The sequence below is a fragment of the Lepidochelys olivacea genome (assembly GCF_965140295.1).
Source record: "Lepidochelys olivacea isolate rLepOli2 genome assembly, chromosome: 2".
In the NCBI taxonomy this organism is placed as follows: Eukaryota; Metazoa; Chordata; order Testudines; family Cheloniidae; genus Lepidochelys; species Lepidochelys olivacea.
Window position 1 is genome coordinate 214,695,690 of NC_140412.1, and position 16,644 is coordinate 214,712,333.

Genomic DNA, 16,644 nt, shown 5'->3' on the forward strand with positions numbered 1-16,644 from the left:
AAAATAAAAATTCTGCACACAATATTTTAAAATTCTGCAAGTTTTATTTGTCAAATAAGTGTGGAGACTCCGGCATGGCATTGGGGGGCACAGGCCACTGGCTGCACAGATGTGGGAGATCACTGTGCAGTCCCTCCCGACTCCAGAACACGGACTCAGTGGTGAGGCTGCACCCAACCCTGACACAGCACAAAGACCAGGCCTGCCCCAGAAACACCTCAGGGCCCTGCCCCTCTGTGCCAAGAGCACCAACATAAGAACATAAGACCATAAGAACACCCATACTGGGTCAGACCAAAGGGCCATGTAGCCCAGTACCCTGTCTTCTGACAGTGGCCAATCCGAGGTGCCCTAGAAAGAATGAACAGAACAGGTATCATCAAGTGGCCCATTCCCAACTTCTGGCAAACAGAGGCTAGGAACACCATCCCTAAAAGTCATTGATGGACCTATCCTCCATGAACTTATCTAGTTCTTTTTTGAATCCATATAGTCTTGGCCTTCACAACATCCTCTGGCAAAGAGTTCCACAGGTTGACTGTGAAGAAATACTTCCTTTTGTTTGGTTTAAATCTGCTGCCTATTAATTTCATTTGGTGACCCTAGTTCTTGTGTTATAAGGAGTAAATAACACTTCCTTATTTACTTTCTCCACACCAGTCAGGATTTTATAGACCTCCATCATATCTCCCCTTAGTCGTCTCTTTTCCAAGCTCAAAAGTCTGAGTCTTATTAATTACTCCTCATATGGCAGCCATTCCATACCCCTAATAATTTTTGTTGCCCTCTTCTGAACCTTTTCCAATTCCAATATATCTTTTTTGAGATGGAGCAACCACATCTGCATGCAGTATTCAAGATGTGGGCATGCCATGGATTTATCTATAATATGATATTTTCGGTCTTATGGTCTATTCCTTTCTTAATGATTCCCAACATTCTGTTTGCTTTTTTTACTGTCGCTGCACACTGAGTGGATGTTTTCAGAGAACTATCCACAATGACTCCAAGATCTCTTTCTTGAGTGGTAACAGCTAATTTAGACCCCAGGTCTGGGCAGGCAGGCTCAGCAAGGCAGGATCCAAGTGTGGAGGGGCTTAGTGTGGGGGAATCCAGGTGTGGGTTGAGAGGGTTCTGTGGGGGGCAATCTGGGTGCAGGCAGCTCAGTGGTGGACCCAGGTTGGGGGGGGATCTGGAAGCACAGGGGTTTGTTGGGGGGTTCTGGCTGCAATGGTAATGGGACTCTGCAGGGGGGGTCCAGGTGAAGGTGGTTGGGGCTCAGCAGCGGGAGGATCTGGGTATGTGGGGGATAGAGCTTGGCAGAGGGGTTTGGATGTGGTGGGCTCAGTGCGGGGGGAGGTCCAGATGCTGGAGGAGTGGGGCTCAGTGGGGTGGAGATCCAGGTGCAGCTGGTTGGGGCTCAGTAGCGTGAGTACCTGGGTGTGGGTGGCTGATCAGGGTGGTCCAGGTACAGGGGGAGTAGGGTTCATCGGCGGGGGAGTCTGGGTGCAGGGGGTAAGGCTCGGTGGGTGGGTCTGGCTATGAAGGGGTCTGGATGCACCGGGGTTGGGTGAATGGGGGAGCAGCTCCCTGTACAGTGACTCCCTCCCTCTGCAGCTGAGGAGCGATCAGTTCAAGAAGCATGTGGGGGTGTGTTTGACATGGCCCCAGATGGTGTGCAGGGAAAGAGGAAATCCTGTCCTCCCCAGCCCAGTCGGGACTAGCAGCTAAGCCTGGTGCAAGGTAGGAGACACCAGCTGGGTCTTCCCCAGTCCCGCCTTCTGCCCCACAGTGACTTACCTTTCTGCTAGCTGCCCTGGGCACCCAAAACATACTGGTAGGGAGGGTTGCCTGACCACTCTTTTGTAGCTTCTCTTTGCTTCCCTGTCAGAAAGTCATTTTTCTGCGGGGAAGCAAAGAAATCTCTGGGTGACATAAATTCTGTGCATGTGCAGTGGCACAGAATTCCCCCAGGAGTATATATTATTAATATTTAAGACAGAGGGTCAGATCCTCAGCTGGTGTAAATCAGAGCAGGGCCAATTAAAGTCAGTGGGTATTGGGGTCACTCAGCACCTCACACTGTCTGGCCCTAATTCCATTTAGTTAATCTCAAAATCTGCTTTACTATTCTGGCAGCACTGTTGTTGTGGGCTCTGAAATTTGGCAGTTTCTGGGTCTGAGCTCAATTCATTTATAATCTACATGTAGTATTTTGTTTTATTCCTCCCGTTTAGTTGTGCTACTTATTGTAAAGTATCTCACAGATCTAGAGCTCACCAACCTTAGGAGCATATATTGAATCTGTTCTTAGGGGGAAAAGGGGCTGAATCTAAAAGTTCACTTCTAAATGCATTTTCTATTCTGCACCCAAAGTCCATGAAAAAAATAAAAACTCTCTGTAAGAACCACTAAGAAAAGGATAGTAGCCCCATTTTATCTGAGCTCTTAAATAAAATTGTTTAGCAGACTTACAGGAAAAAAACATTCAAAAATACAAGAATTGCTGTTTAACAATATGAAATAACGGAGTTTCAAGCCCTTCACAAACAATGGAAGTCAAAGGAATAATCAAGTGATCAGTTATTGTACCTGAAACGTTAAATATTAACTCTCATAGAGTGTAACAAGATCTTTAAGGTGAATAAAGGAAAGCCATCTAGACCAGTGATATGCTGTCCCAGTTTTTCATGAAACAATTCCTGCAGGACAAGGAACATAATCACTGAGGTGGAGAATGAGGTCTGAGATAAGCAATCTGGAGTGTATAACACAATTCACACTGTTGGCTCCAGTTTTAGAGCCTAAAGGCTGGAGCTCCATAAGAAGGGTGCACTGGAACTCCCCTCTCCCTTCATTAGTAAGGAACAAGACAGGCTCAGGGAACTTTCCAGGTAGCCTCTCTTTGAGATGCCAGGAAGTAAGGTTGCTAGGAAATGTGGTCTCTCCTGGCAGCCACATTTGTATTTGTAGACTGCAGCAATGTCTGCTGGGAAATAAATGTGGGAATTAAAATATTGCCTATGTTACTAAAGGCTGCTGGGTACAGTTTAGGGAAGAGATTTAGCAAACACACATTGAACTAATATTTGGAAAGTCTAGATACTGACTGACATAAGGCAAAGATTTCCGAAAAGGACGCCTAAAATTAGGCTCCTAGAGCCACATTTAGGCATCTGAAGAAGTGACCTGATTTTCAAATGTACTGAGCACCCAGTGGCTCCCACTGGCTTCAGGAGCCTAAATGTGGATTTAGGAGCCTAATTTTAGACACTCATTTCTGAATATCTTGGCTTAGAGGAGATTTAATTTAGACAGATGCTAGAGTAGCCATCTGTAAGATGTAGCTCTGCATCCTATGGGAGAAGCACAGGAGCAAAGCCCTCTCAGATAAAACACTCATTATATTACTACTTTCTGTCTCTCATTGCATTTACTTATAATCAGTCTGTGCATAAAGTTAACATAAAATACTTTGATATGAGTAAAAAATCTTGACCTCCTTGAATGCTTAGATTTCTTGTTTATCACACATCCAACATCCTGTTCATAAAATTACATTACTAATCAAAGTGCTGAACTACATTAATAAGAAATGTAATAATGACAGTCAAATGAGATCATCATCTTGTCTGTGCTCAGCATTTTCCTAGTTACCTTTTACAAAATGTTGGGAAAGCTAAAAATAAAAAGTGATGTATTAGGGTAAAGCAGTATTTCCTCTTAAATACAGTCTGTCTAAATACATTTGGAAATTGCTTTTCACTAGCAGATACATGAAATCATAGTGAATTTGACATTTAGATCTGATGGGTTTCATTTCCCTATCTGGATAGTTCTAAACTTTCCCTACCAGAGATGGCCATTATTCTGGGTTCCTTAAAATACATCTGAAAAGCAAAATGCACTAAGGGGACCTCAAATAGCATGTACTGTAGTTTCAAAATATGTTGCACAGATAAGGAACACAATGTATTTTGCCCTGCAAATAATTCAGAGCAAACAGCATGGTGGCTGTCTTGCAGGCAAATGGTTCTATACTTTTCCTAAATGTTGCACTGTATTGCACATATATCAAATATAAAATAATGGATGTTTATGGCATAATTAAAATAAATATAGAATTACTTTGTTACGTAGGACATGAATCAGAGCTATATTTAAAATATCAGATTTTAAACTGTTTTTGTTTTTAAGGTTCCCAAATAATGCGATGGTTTACAGAGTCTGTGTAGCTGCCCACTAGAATAAGTTTCATTGTAAATGTTCCTATTTGATTTAGGTTTAAAAAAACAAAAAACAAAAATCAATGCTCTGCCTTACACTATAGCATGCACAGTAAATGATCTCTTAATTACCACAGTGATGGAAACCTAGAGTTCTGAATCATCATTTTGACTTTCTCAAAGGAATAAAAGAACCCTGATGCAGGCTAAAACGTCCATCCAATCACGCAAAGACAAATCAGCCTTCAGGCAAATCAGGAATCTTGATTTAAGCTTACCTGGACTTGGCTGTTTGCCCATATTTTAAAATAACTTTTAAAAATCACCCAAAAAGCCATATAAGTGTCTCTGTATTAAAATGTATTTTGCATGGGGTAATTGGTATGAAAGGGTGAAATTATTTGATTCAAAAATTAACCCTGAATGTAATTTTCTTTGAAAAAATAGAAAGGTTAGCTCACAGGGTATAGTATTCAAATACCTAGCTTGTGGGTGGAGTTGAGGTGTGCCAAGGTGCATAAATAGGGATCACTGAGACTTTGCAGTTCACACTGAAACTTGGAACACTTGCCCAGCTCCTCCAACAAGTGGGAGGGTAAACAAGGTAAGGCTATGAGCTCTTGCTTAGAAATGCAGCTGTTAGAATCCAGTGAGCTTTGGACTCAGGTTACTTATTACTGTGGCAGGTGAGAAATGGAAAGTGAAGAAAGAGGCAACTTAAAGTGTATAGCTTGCCATAAATGGGACAGGTGGAATAATACTGTCTCTTCAATTAAAAGAACCAGAAACTTTATTTTCCTCTTGGAGCTTACCATGGCAACATCTAGCTTTGTACAGATGATGCTTTAAGGAGTAGGTTTAATGCTGGTTGGTCATTGCTTTCAATTTTGAATCAGCCAGCAAGCTGAGATTTGTTTGCTCTTTGATTTCCTGTTCAACCAGACCCCTCCCCTGCCCTTTTTTTTTAAAGCAATATTTCCTACATAATGATCTAACTAAACTGTCTCTGGAGTCTGCTCTGAATATCCACTGGGCTTCCTAATGAAAATTTACTAGATTTCTTCCCCTCTAAGGAGACTTTTTTTTTTCTAATATAAACATTAACCTATTTCCAAAAAAACTTTTCTTGTGCTTTTGCTGTGCTGTTGAAGCCAAGACTGAGCAGAGAGCCAGGGTCTGTTGGGCATTGGAGCAGCAAAGGGTGATCTCCAGGCATTCTAACTCCTGTTAACAAGTCCCCTCATGTGGTTTTCCCCCAAAGTCCTGGAAAGAGGCAGCTTTACCACGCTTTCACTTTTGCAGCCTGCATTTAAAATATTCCTACTGAAGCTCATGCATCCATTTTGTTTTTCCTGTGTATGTTCTGGAATACCTATCTGTTTATCTTAAGTTTTCTGTACCCCCCCCCCTCCATGCTATCGTAGCAGTCAGATGAGAATTTACAGAGCAAATTTGAATCTCAGAGTAAAAGTACTAAGTTTATTCCTTGGTAGAATTATCTTATTTAAAAGATCAAGGAACTTCTGATCAAACCTTCCAGGCTTCACCCTCACTCCCTGAGTCAGGCTGGGGAAGAGATTTCAGCAGTAAAGCATCCCTTAAACTGATAAGTTGCATTTTGAAACAAATCCTCTGTTCTAATCTGTGTTCAAACCCTGGCTCTGCCACTTTGAGATCCATGAGGTAAATAAGTTTGCCCCTCTGTACCTCAGTTTCTCTGTCTGAAAAATGGAGTAAGCCTTCCTAAATTGACAACCCTCACAAGGATGTTGGGAGATACCTTGTCTCTCTCGTTTATAAAACATTCATTACCACAGTGATTAGGTAAGTGAGGTAATATCTTTTATTGGATCAACTTCTGTTATAAATGTTTTATAATGTCTAAGACACTTATTCATATTTGCAAGTGCCTTTAGACCATTAAATAATCGTACTATAGATGTTATCTAATTGTTTAAACTCACTTGTCTTATTGAGTGAATTCAATGTATGTAAAGCCACCATCAAGAAAAACAGAACTAGCATCAGAGTGAGTATCTAGGATGACTGCATTGAGATGGGACAGGCATATTTTAAAGTGGCGACAAGTAACTTTCAAAGATTTTGGGAGATGATAGATTGGTTTATTAATAACTTGTTCGCTAAAGAAACTTTACTACTTATTCCTTACATCCTTGAAAATGCAAACTAGCAAGAGTGGTTAATTCTAGCGGTGACTCAGCCCAGCTTCACATTTGTGACTTTGCCATTTATACACGGGAAGGCTCATGTACAGTATGATCCTGCTGAGCAATTTTCTGGTTGGCATTCTGAGAAACTGCCCGAATTCTAAGGGTTTGTTGTCTTTTCAGCACTAGCCATGGAGAAGAGTTGTATATCTGTGTTCCTGCTGCTTGTTGCTGTCTCTTATGCCCTGGCTAAAGACTTCACATCTAAGAACGATGGCAAAAGGGATACAAAAGAAGTAAAAGAGACCAAACCAAGACTGCCTCAAACTCTATCCAGAGGTAAAAACTTGGTTCATTCTCCCAATTCTAGCTCCAAGAAAGTCCTTCACCCCTCAATCTGCTACCTCTAAATCCTATTACATTTTTAAATAGCTGTCTGGCCCACAGTCCCTCTCCTTTCACCTGCCTATATATTTACAAATATTTTTTTCTCTGGCCTCTAAAAATACCTCTCCAGTACTTTTTTCCCCCAGAAGAGATTTCATCGTCACTCAATTACAATACCTGTTTTGGAAGCATATTCTCTCAAAGTACTTCTTAGTATCCTTTATTTCATATTTCAAGCCTAGATATAATCTTCTCATTGCCAACAACTCTTAAAGGTAATTGCTGTATATCCTTTTTCTTTAGGGTGGGGTGATAACCTTGTCTGGACTCAGACCTATGAAGAAGCCTTGTTCAGAGCCAAGAACGGGTAAAACAACATTTTTTTTTTTTCTATTCTTGCCACAGGTTTCAATGGCGCCATCTAGTGTTATCTGATTTACCTGACTCCTCTGGCGTTAGGGAAAGAATTCTGACAACCATTAGAAATCTGTGTATTCATTAATTGTCCTTCACAGTCTGAGATGATCTCCCTCATCAGCACTGGCTTTAAGGTTGTCAATAAGGAAAGTCTAAAATGAGGTATCTTCTTCCATTTCAGCAACAAGCCCATAATGATCATCCACCATTTAGAGGACTGCCCACACAGTCAAGGTAACACAGCTTTGAACATAACGTCACCTTATTTTCTACCTTATAAACTCAAATACTGCTAAAAACCTTGCTCTCTACTTCAGTGAAATACTCCACTCACTTCAGTAGAGTTCTCTGTGGGCATTAAGGTCCATCTGAAGGATCAGGGCCTGACACGCAAACAAGACCTCTTGGAGTTGGACTGAAAGGCAGAACTAAAATAATGTGGTGGGTTTGGATAACATTAAAATCCAAATCTTCCTGAAATTTGAAGGGGTGAGGGGAACAGATTTATGCCATTTCTATTTTTGTTACTTCAGCTCTGTTCCAGATATCGCACGCACACAGGCTTAAAACTCTCCATTTTAATTCTTTCAGTTGGACATTCTAAAATCTCCTAACTTTAGAGAGTCCACCAATCATATCTGAATCTTTTCCTATATCATTTCTTGGCAAATGTATGCGATTTTTACCCTCTCTTTCCTCCAGTTTGTATTTTATTTATTATTTGTAACAGTTGTTTGACATTTATTAATTGTAGCATTGAAGAAAGTATTTGCTGAACACAAAGAAATACAGAAAATGGCTGAAAAGTTTGTTCTTCTGAATCTTGTTGTAAGTTTTTTCCAGTTACATTTTATCAAAACTTAAAATTTCAACTAGCTCTATTCGTGACAGTGATTGGAAGCAGTAAACATATATCTTTAATTATGGCTTCTTTGACTAAGGCAAATATTGTGTATCAGTTTAATCAGATATGACTAGAACTGTCTGGTGCTACAACAGGGATAGATTTAACAATAAGTATATTCTATAGCTATTTCAAGAAGATGTACACAACAGTAAAAGATATTTATTTTAAATAAATAAAAACACTGTTAAATGTGACCTCTGCAGTTTTACTGGGTTCTTTGGTTAGTGTATTTCTTAAGCTTTAAAACTTCAGACTACATGTTAAGTTTGACAGCCAAGAAATTATCGAGTAGAAAGAAAATGTTCTGTTGGTGCTTTTTATACAACATGATCTGCAGCAATCTTGACTTAGAACCTTATCACTTTTCTTCCAGTATGAAACAACTGACAAAAATCTTTCACCTGATGGGCAGTATGTCCCTAGAGTTCTGTTTATAGGTGAGTACTGTCGGTTTTAATGACACAGCCCCCAAGGATGATATCCATTTTGAAGCTATAGATGCTGGGTCCCCCAGTGTGATACAAACAGGGAACCCTTCACATTGTTAACAGGGGTTAATACCAAGGGATGAATAGAATCTTTAGTTTTGTTTTGCTGGAACAAATGTGACAAAACAAAACTGGAATGAGGTAGTAGTGTATGGGTCTTATGTGGGGGGGGGGGGGTGAAAGGCTTATGTAGTAATTAAGAAGAAATATATTTTAATAATTTGTGATGAGTGTTCTAAAATAGAGATGAGTACACCAATGAGTGCTTGAGTGAATACCTGACTCCTCCTCTATGAATGAGGAAAAGGCAAGCTAATCTTAACTCACTTCTTGTCTGCATGTCACCTGAGGCATGTTTTTTCATATAAGTGTTGTTTTATGTGTTCTTCCTTTTGTTTTGTCCCAAAGATGAAACGGGCCCCTGGCTGGGCTCTGCCTTCAGATTTTCAGTCTTGCCAACTATGGGTGAGGTCGAAGCTCTATCAAGACATTTGGAGCTTGGCCATTGACTTCTGTAGCACCAGGATTTTACCCTACAGGTCTCTCTGTTTAAAGCAGCCTGGTACAGTGTCTAGGGCAGCTATTGATGCTCAGAACAGATGTAGAGATGGTTGACCCCCTTCTTACTTCTCAGAGCTATTTCTGAACACAAATAACCAATGAACTGTTTTCTCTTTGAAATAAAATCTTGAGATTATAAAAGCAGTTATGGTCCAATATCCTTAAAGGACCAGACTTGCAAAGCTAGATGTACTGAACTGTGTGCCTAATTAATATGCACTAGTACCTGACATGCACATACCACTGAATATTTAGGTGTATAACTGGCCACATCCACACATCAAGCAATGGTGCAAGCACTGCTCATGCATAGCTTTGAAAATCTATATTGTTAGATGTATAGCTCATAATCTAAAAAGCATCATTTAATACTATGGCTGTCTTTCACTCATACTACAAAAAGTAATCTCACACTTTTTTTCTAAACTCAGAACACAGTTTTTTTTAAACCCAAAACACCCCTGTAATGGGCAAGAAACAAAAACTGTCAGGAGGATAAGTGTGAGAGAGAACTTCTAGAGGTTTCTCTTATGGAGTTTTCATCAGATAACACCAATACATAGGGGTGAGTCTGCCTTCTCCCCTCATGAAATGAAGAGGGCATTTGGCTCCAGAAAAGAGATTTCAGGTAGCCACAAGAGGTCCCGCGTCTCCATGCTGACTCTAGGACTCTCTGCCCTCTCTCTGGCTCCCTGACAGCATGATTCCAGTGGGTCTGTGCTGTCAGGGACTCCTCTGTCCACTGCTGCCCCTGGAACCACTAACCTGAAAGGTATGGTAGGGAAGGAAAATCCCAGGGAAGATTTCCTGGTACAAAGGTATCTCCATTTGGGAGTTAGTAGAGCCTTAAATGACACTAATTTTAGACAAATTCTTTATGGGGCTGGCAGAGGATACTGTAAGTGGCTCTTTCTCACAGCCATCTCCCTCCCTCCCTAACCTCAAAAGGGCCTTTGCAGGTTCTGGGTTGGGCTTGTATGTGGATCATGTTGAGACAGTTTATTTCTTTCTGTTGACCAAACTACGGGGGCTAAAGGACCATGTCTCTTCATAACAATATTTGTAACAATGCACATCAGGGTAATTCAAGTATCATGTAATGAAGTGGGATGTAAATTGGGCAACTGCACTATTCAGAACTGAATTTCCCCAATAGTGTTTCAGAAACACCGGGGTTTTGTTCACACTATTTAGAAAACATGAAGTATCAGCTGTTGGAACAACATACTCCATCTTCATATACATACATATGCATCAAGTAAAGGTATAGACTATTTAAGATTATAAGAACAGCCATACTGGGTCAGATCAATGGTCCATTTAGCCCAGTATCCTGTCATCCAGCAGTGGCTGGTGCCAGATGCTTTAAAGGGAATGAACAGAACAGTGTCATTTATCCATTCTCTGTCATCCTGTCAGAGGTTCAGGGACATCCAGAGCATGGGGATGCATCCCTGACCATCTTGGCTAATAGCCATTAACTTATCTAATTCTTGTTTGAACCCAGTTATACTTTTGACCTTCTCAACATCCCCTGGCAAAATTCCACCGGTTGACTATGTATTGTGTGAAGAAGTACTTCCTTATGTATGTTTTAATTGCTGCTGCCTATTTATTTAATTGGGTACCCCTGGTTCTTGTGTTATGTGAAGGAGCAAATAACACTTTTTCTCCACACCATTCATGATTTTATAGACCTCTATCATATCCCCCCTTAGTCATCTCTTTTCCAAGGTGAAGAGTCCATCTTTTTAATCTCTACTCAGATGGAAGTTTTTCTATACCCCTAATCATTTTTGTTGCCCTTCTCTGTACTTTTTCCAATTCTAATATATATACTTTTGCAATGAGGGACCAAAACTGCACACAGTATTCAAGGTGTGAGCGTACCATGGATTTATACAGTGGAATTATGATATTTTCTGTCCTATCTACCCCTTTCCTAATAGTGTCTACATTAACTTTTTTTTTTATTTGCCACTGCACATTAAGCAGATGTTTCCACAGAACTGTCCATGATGACACCAAGATCTTTCTTGAGTGGTAACACTAATTGAGACCCCCATCAATTTCTATATATAGTTGTATGTTTTCCAATGAGCATTACTTTGCACTTACTGAATTTGTGCCATTTTATTGCCCAGTCACCCAATTTTTATGACATCCCTGTGTAATTCTTAGTAGTGACCGCTGGACTCCGTCTTGAGAAATTTTGTATCATCGGCAAACTTTGCCACCTCACTATTTTAACCCTTTTTCCAGATCACTTATGAATACGTTGAACAGCACAAGTCCCAGTACAGATCCTTGGGGGACCCCACTATTTACCTCTCTCCACTGTCAAAACTCATCATTTATTCCTATCCTGTGTTTACTATCTTTTAACCAGTTACTGATCCATGAGAGGACCTTTCCTCTTATCCCATAGCTACCTATATTTACTTAAGGCCCTTTGAAGGACCTTGTAAAAGGCTTTCTGAAAGTCCAAGTACACTATATCCACTGGATCACCCTTATTAACATGTTTGAACCTCCTCTCAAAGAATTCTAATAAATTGGTGGGGCATGATTTTCCTTTACAAAAGTCATAGAAGATTAGGGTTGGAAGAGACCTGAGGAGGTCAGCTCATCCAACCCCCTGCTCAAAGCAGGACCAACACCAACTAAATCATCCCCAACATACTGATACTTCTGTTCTTTACTGTAGTTTCAACCAATTTGCCTGGTACAAGCCAGTAAGCCTAACTTTAGTAATTGTCTGGATCACCTCTGTAACTATTTGTTTTGTTTTTTGAATTGGCACTACATTAGCTATGTGCCAGTCAACTGGTGCAGAGGCTGATTTAAATGATAGTTTACATACCACAGTTAGTAGTTTTGCATTGTCATATTGGAGTTCCTTCAGGATTCTTGGGTGACTACCATCTGGTCCTGATGACATTACTGTTTAACTTATCAATTTGTTCCAAAAGCTCCTCTATGGAGACCTCAATCTGGGACAGTTCCTCAGCTCTGTCACCTAAAAATAATGGCTCTCATGTAGAAATATCCCTCACTTCCTCTGTAGTGAAGTCCAATGCCAAGTATTCATTTAGCTTCTCTGTAATGGCCTTATCTTCCTTGAGTGCTCTGTTAGCACCTCAATAGTGCAGTGGCTCCATTGATTGATTGGCAGACTTCCTGCTTCTGATGTACTCGAAAGAGAAAACAAAATTTGCTGTTTAATTTTTGTCTTTTCTCGTTGTTCTTCACATTTGTTTTCTGACCTGCTTAGCTATACTTTGTATATATTAAATATTAATATTGTAGACTATTTAAAATTAATAATTTCTTCCACTATTTTTCCTTACCTCTTTCCAGATCCCTCCCTGACAGTTAGAGCAGATATTACCGGAAGATACTCAAATCGTCTCTATGCATATGAGCCTTCAGATATTTCATTGTGTAAGTATTCTATTTCCTAACAGAAGCTTGCACATACATTTAGAACAGATGATGTCTTCTCAAAAAGCAGTGAGAAATGCTAGGCCTGTTTTGCTTAATATTGGTTGAAACATGATTAAATTGCCAGACCTAATTACATTCTTCATGACCTCTTGCTTCTTTAGAGTCCAACTCTGACACCCTTACACTCAGTTGTGCCTTACTGTATGAGTAACTGCAAGGGAAATCTATAGGATTGTTTACAGTATAAAGGTGCCAGAATCAGGCTCATAAAAACTAAAGCTCGTTTTTTGATAGTTTATATATAAAATGGGTCAAGACAGCAGCTTTGACAACAAGAAATTAAATGTAAAGGGACGTTAAACTAAAATTCTTTTCACATCATTGATCCTGAGACACCAGCAGTATGGTTCTAGGGCATTAAAATCCACCAGTTTGGAAGGAAGATAATGCATTTTTGTAAGAAGTTGCGTAATTCATTGGCACTCACTTTGCATGATAGATGGAACACTGGTGCTCTAAGAGCCTTTGGGGGCAACAGGATAAGAATCCTATTAAAATTAACGGGAGTTATTAGTACCTTGCAGTAGAAAATGAACCATGTGTGAGATTCTCTCACAGTTCCAGAGGGAATTAAATTGTGTGGAATGACTGGACTCCCCTGCTTCCCCCCCCACCCTTTGGAAAGTATATTAGTAGGGTAGCTTCTGCAGAAACTGTAACTTAAAACATGGTCAGGACTGTTTCCAAGTCTTGGACGAGACTGTAAAATGTATGATGGATGAAGAGTTAGTACAATAAGGGAGCTTGTGACAAAAGGTCTCCTTTAGTAGTAACAACACTTTCCCTAAAGTAATTTGTCACTGGCAGTATAACTGCACAAATCTAACAGTTCTCAATGTTTCATTTCTAGTGTATTCAAATATGCAGAAAGCTCTGAAACTGCTGAAGACTGAATTATAAGGCAGGGAAAAAACCCATATACAGCCAAGATGTCTGATCTTCCCTCTCTGCTCTATTCACTGGCATCAGTGAAGACTTTTTAGGTTGATTTTAGAAATGCATAGTACTGGTTTATATGCATAACTAACTGGTTTTTTGTTAACACTTTTTTGTACTGGATGGGATTTTAAGTACTGGTTGCTTTTTAAAAAAAGCATACAGTGTTCTGTATGCTTCAACTGTAAAGCATGATTTTTTTAAAAAATAAATACATTTTAAGATTTCTACAGCGTATGTTGTCTTATTTTATGGGGCCTTACTCAACAATGTATTCAAATAGTCATCCAACATTAACAAAAGAAGGCTACTTCGTTATAAGAGGCTGCAAAAGAGGTTATAGCTTCCCCACTGTAACATCCAAATACTAAAACAGATTATGATTTGAAAGCCAGGGAGGCTTCTTCTTCTCTACAGTTTTAACAGCCATCTAACGTTCCTACACTCAAAAGGAGCCTGAGGAATATTTCCTCGCTTAAACATTAATTTTCTTTTTAAAACATTTTTTTAAGTGTACTGCAAGGATAGGAAAGATCAGCAGCTTGCAATACTGATTTGACCACCTCTCTCAAATTCTAAGGAAGTTATAGTAAAATGTCTAAGATAGTAAGAGAAACAGTTGCTTGATATTATTTGCAATAGCTTCATAGTACATTTAGTTCATAATACTAACCCAGAAGTTATTTCCAGATCTATTACTTAAAATTAAAAAGTATAAGAAATTGTACTTAATGCTGAACATGAAAATTTACCTGTCTTCAGAAATTTTATATTGACTCTTTTTACATGTTTAGTAAGAGGAACACAAGTCTGTAACACTTGGGGCCTCTGTCAGTACAACTATGAATTCTAGTTGTTATAAAAATTCTTGTTTCATGGAACCCCTGTATGTATCCATCATTGCTGACAAGATTTCAAGTTTATATCTCCCAGACTGTGTACAACAGAGACATGTTACTCTTAACGACTGTACTTTGACCAAACAATAAGTACGCTAAGGGTATTGCTTGGAGCTGGGAGATGCCATCTCCTTCAGCTTCCCATAAGGGGCTGGTATTTGGGGAGTGGAAAATTACCAGCAGGAGAACAAAGGAAGCAGGTGCTATTGGAGGAGCATATACAACTAGAGGGATTCACTGGGACAGGAAACTTTGGGTAGGAGAGAGGAAGGGCACTGATCAGCCAAAGTCTGAGGTTTCAGAAGACAAGTCATGCACTGCAGCAAACTGACCCTGAATAGCCACAGAGACCTCTGACTCCAGCCCAAAGAATGTGCTGGAATGTTGAGGAAACCAAGGCAGGGAAAAGTATGTAAGGTTTTTTTTTGTTTGTTTTGTAAATGGACATGTATTTCTCATACAATTAAGTAAAGAGCAATAGTGGTTTAGAATCCTATGCAAAGTCTGTGCTGCTACACCTCTCATGTGCCTTTCAAGAGCTTAACTGGAGGACCCACCACACCCAGAGTTCTGGGAGAATGTATGGTTAAGCTACAGGGGAGGGAGACTGAGGGGTCAGTAGTGGACAAAGGGACTAGATATTGGACTGCAAGGTCTCAGGAGGTAGTTCTAGATAGATATCTGCACTGCAGTGAGAGCCAAGAAGCTCCAAGAAGGGCAGTGTGTGGACTCTGTCAGACTACAGGAAGCATAAAGCACATGGAAGCCAATTGTTAAATCCCCTCACAGCAGTCTAGTGACTGGCCTGAGAGGGCACACCCCTGGAACTGTGGCAGCACCTGCACAAGCCCTGAAAGCAAAATATCCAGTGACAATACCCGAGTCCCATACTTCTGACATGGGCAGTACCACAGTATCTACCATATTACTCTTGACTCTACAATAGAAAACCTTAACTCCCACCTCAGCAACACAGCAGCTGTGCACCAGTGAGCTGTAGGATACATTTTCCTATAGGAAGTGTGAGTGATGACTTTGTACACACTGAAGGGGTCTGGGATTTTAGTTATAGGGGAGGAAGAGATGAGCAACTGATATAGGCAGGTGGAGCCATGTTAAGGTGATTCTAGAGCTGGCCAGCTTTTGTTTTTAGGGGAACACAAACTCCCACCCCCCCCCTTAAAGCAACCATAACAGTTTCTTTGCACATTTGACTTTGTTCTTAGTGGTTAAAAGCTTTATGACCAAAGAAGGAACCTGATTTACAAGGAACTCAATGCTCCAAGTTGGATGCAGTCTAGAGCTGATATGCTGCTCATCTTATCTACAGAAGGGCAAATAGGACCACAAAAGAATCCCTACTCACTTAACCATCTCAGGTAATAGATACTGCTTCCAAATATCTTTCTAAAACTCACAGCAGGAGGTACTACTGCTGAAAGCTTGCAAGTAGATCTGAGGGTGGGTGGCACTACTTCAGGATAAAAAACTTGTGTACTGCAAATAACTACTTCTCTGCAGCTCTGTACATGAAGTTCTTAATGCTTCTCCCTTCTGTCCCATCTCAAATCTCCACCTAGATGTCCTTATGCAATCTCAGTTTAGAAAGAAACTGAACATACAGATGCCTATATGGGTCCTATCACCTCTGTACCTGAGCACCTGCTTACCATACTAAATTCAGTTATCTCCTATTTAGTGAAGGCCCTTCAACATCCCACCCCAACCTACATTACACTTGTTTCCCTCATACTCTCCAACCTGTGCTGCCTGCGCTCTTCTGTAGCTGCTCTCCTAGATATTGTTTCTGGGCATCTTCCCAGTTTTTCAAGTTGAGTGTCATACAAGGAGAAGAGATGGAATTTCAGCCAAGATGGGCAGCTCCATTGAAATCCTTCACTGAAGACAGGACAACATTTAACCATAATTCAGAGAAAAGAGTGCATGTTAAAAACCACCATGCACCTTAAAGATTAGGCCTTCTGATCATCCAGTGTAGTGTATCACGGTCTATAAAGGTATCTATTTTAGCATATGAACAACTTGGTCAAGGACAGCGATTTCTTCTGAAGTTTTAGAGAGCATTCAAGTACAAGCACTTTTTTTTAATTATTTTTAAACTACCAAAAATGCCACAATGATATTTTT

At 40.2% G+C, this 16,644-nt stretch overlaps 1 protein-coding gene across 1 annotated transcript; it reads left to right on the forward strand.

The window, feature by feature from the left end:
- Positions 1 to 4,741: 4,741 nt before the first annotated feature.
- Positions 4,742 to 13,775, forward strand: AGR2 (anterior gradient 2, protein disulphide isomerase family member). Its single transcript, XM_084618064.1, has 8 exons — positions 4,742 to 4,830; positions 6,578 to 6,733; positions 7,085 to 7,148; positions 7,380 to 7,432; positions 7,953 to 8,026; positions 8,479 to 8,542; positions 12,515 to 12,598; positions 13,512 to 13,775. The coding sequence occupies exons 2-8, from the start codon at positions 6,586 to 6,588 to the stop codon at positions 13,559 to 13,561; spliced, it is 537 nt and encodes a 178-aa protein (XP_084474190.1). The 5' UTR covers positions 4,742 to 4,830; positions 6,578 to 6,585; the 3' UTR covers positions 13,562 to 13,775.
- Positions 13,776 to 16,644: the final 2,869 nt, after the last annotated feature.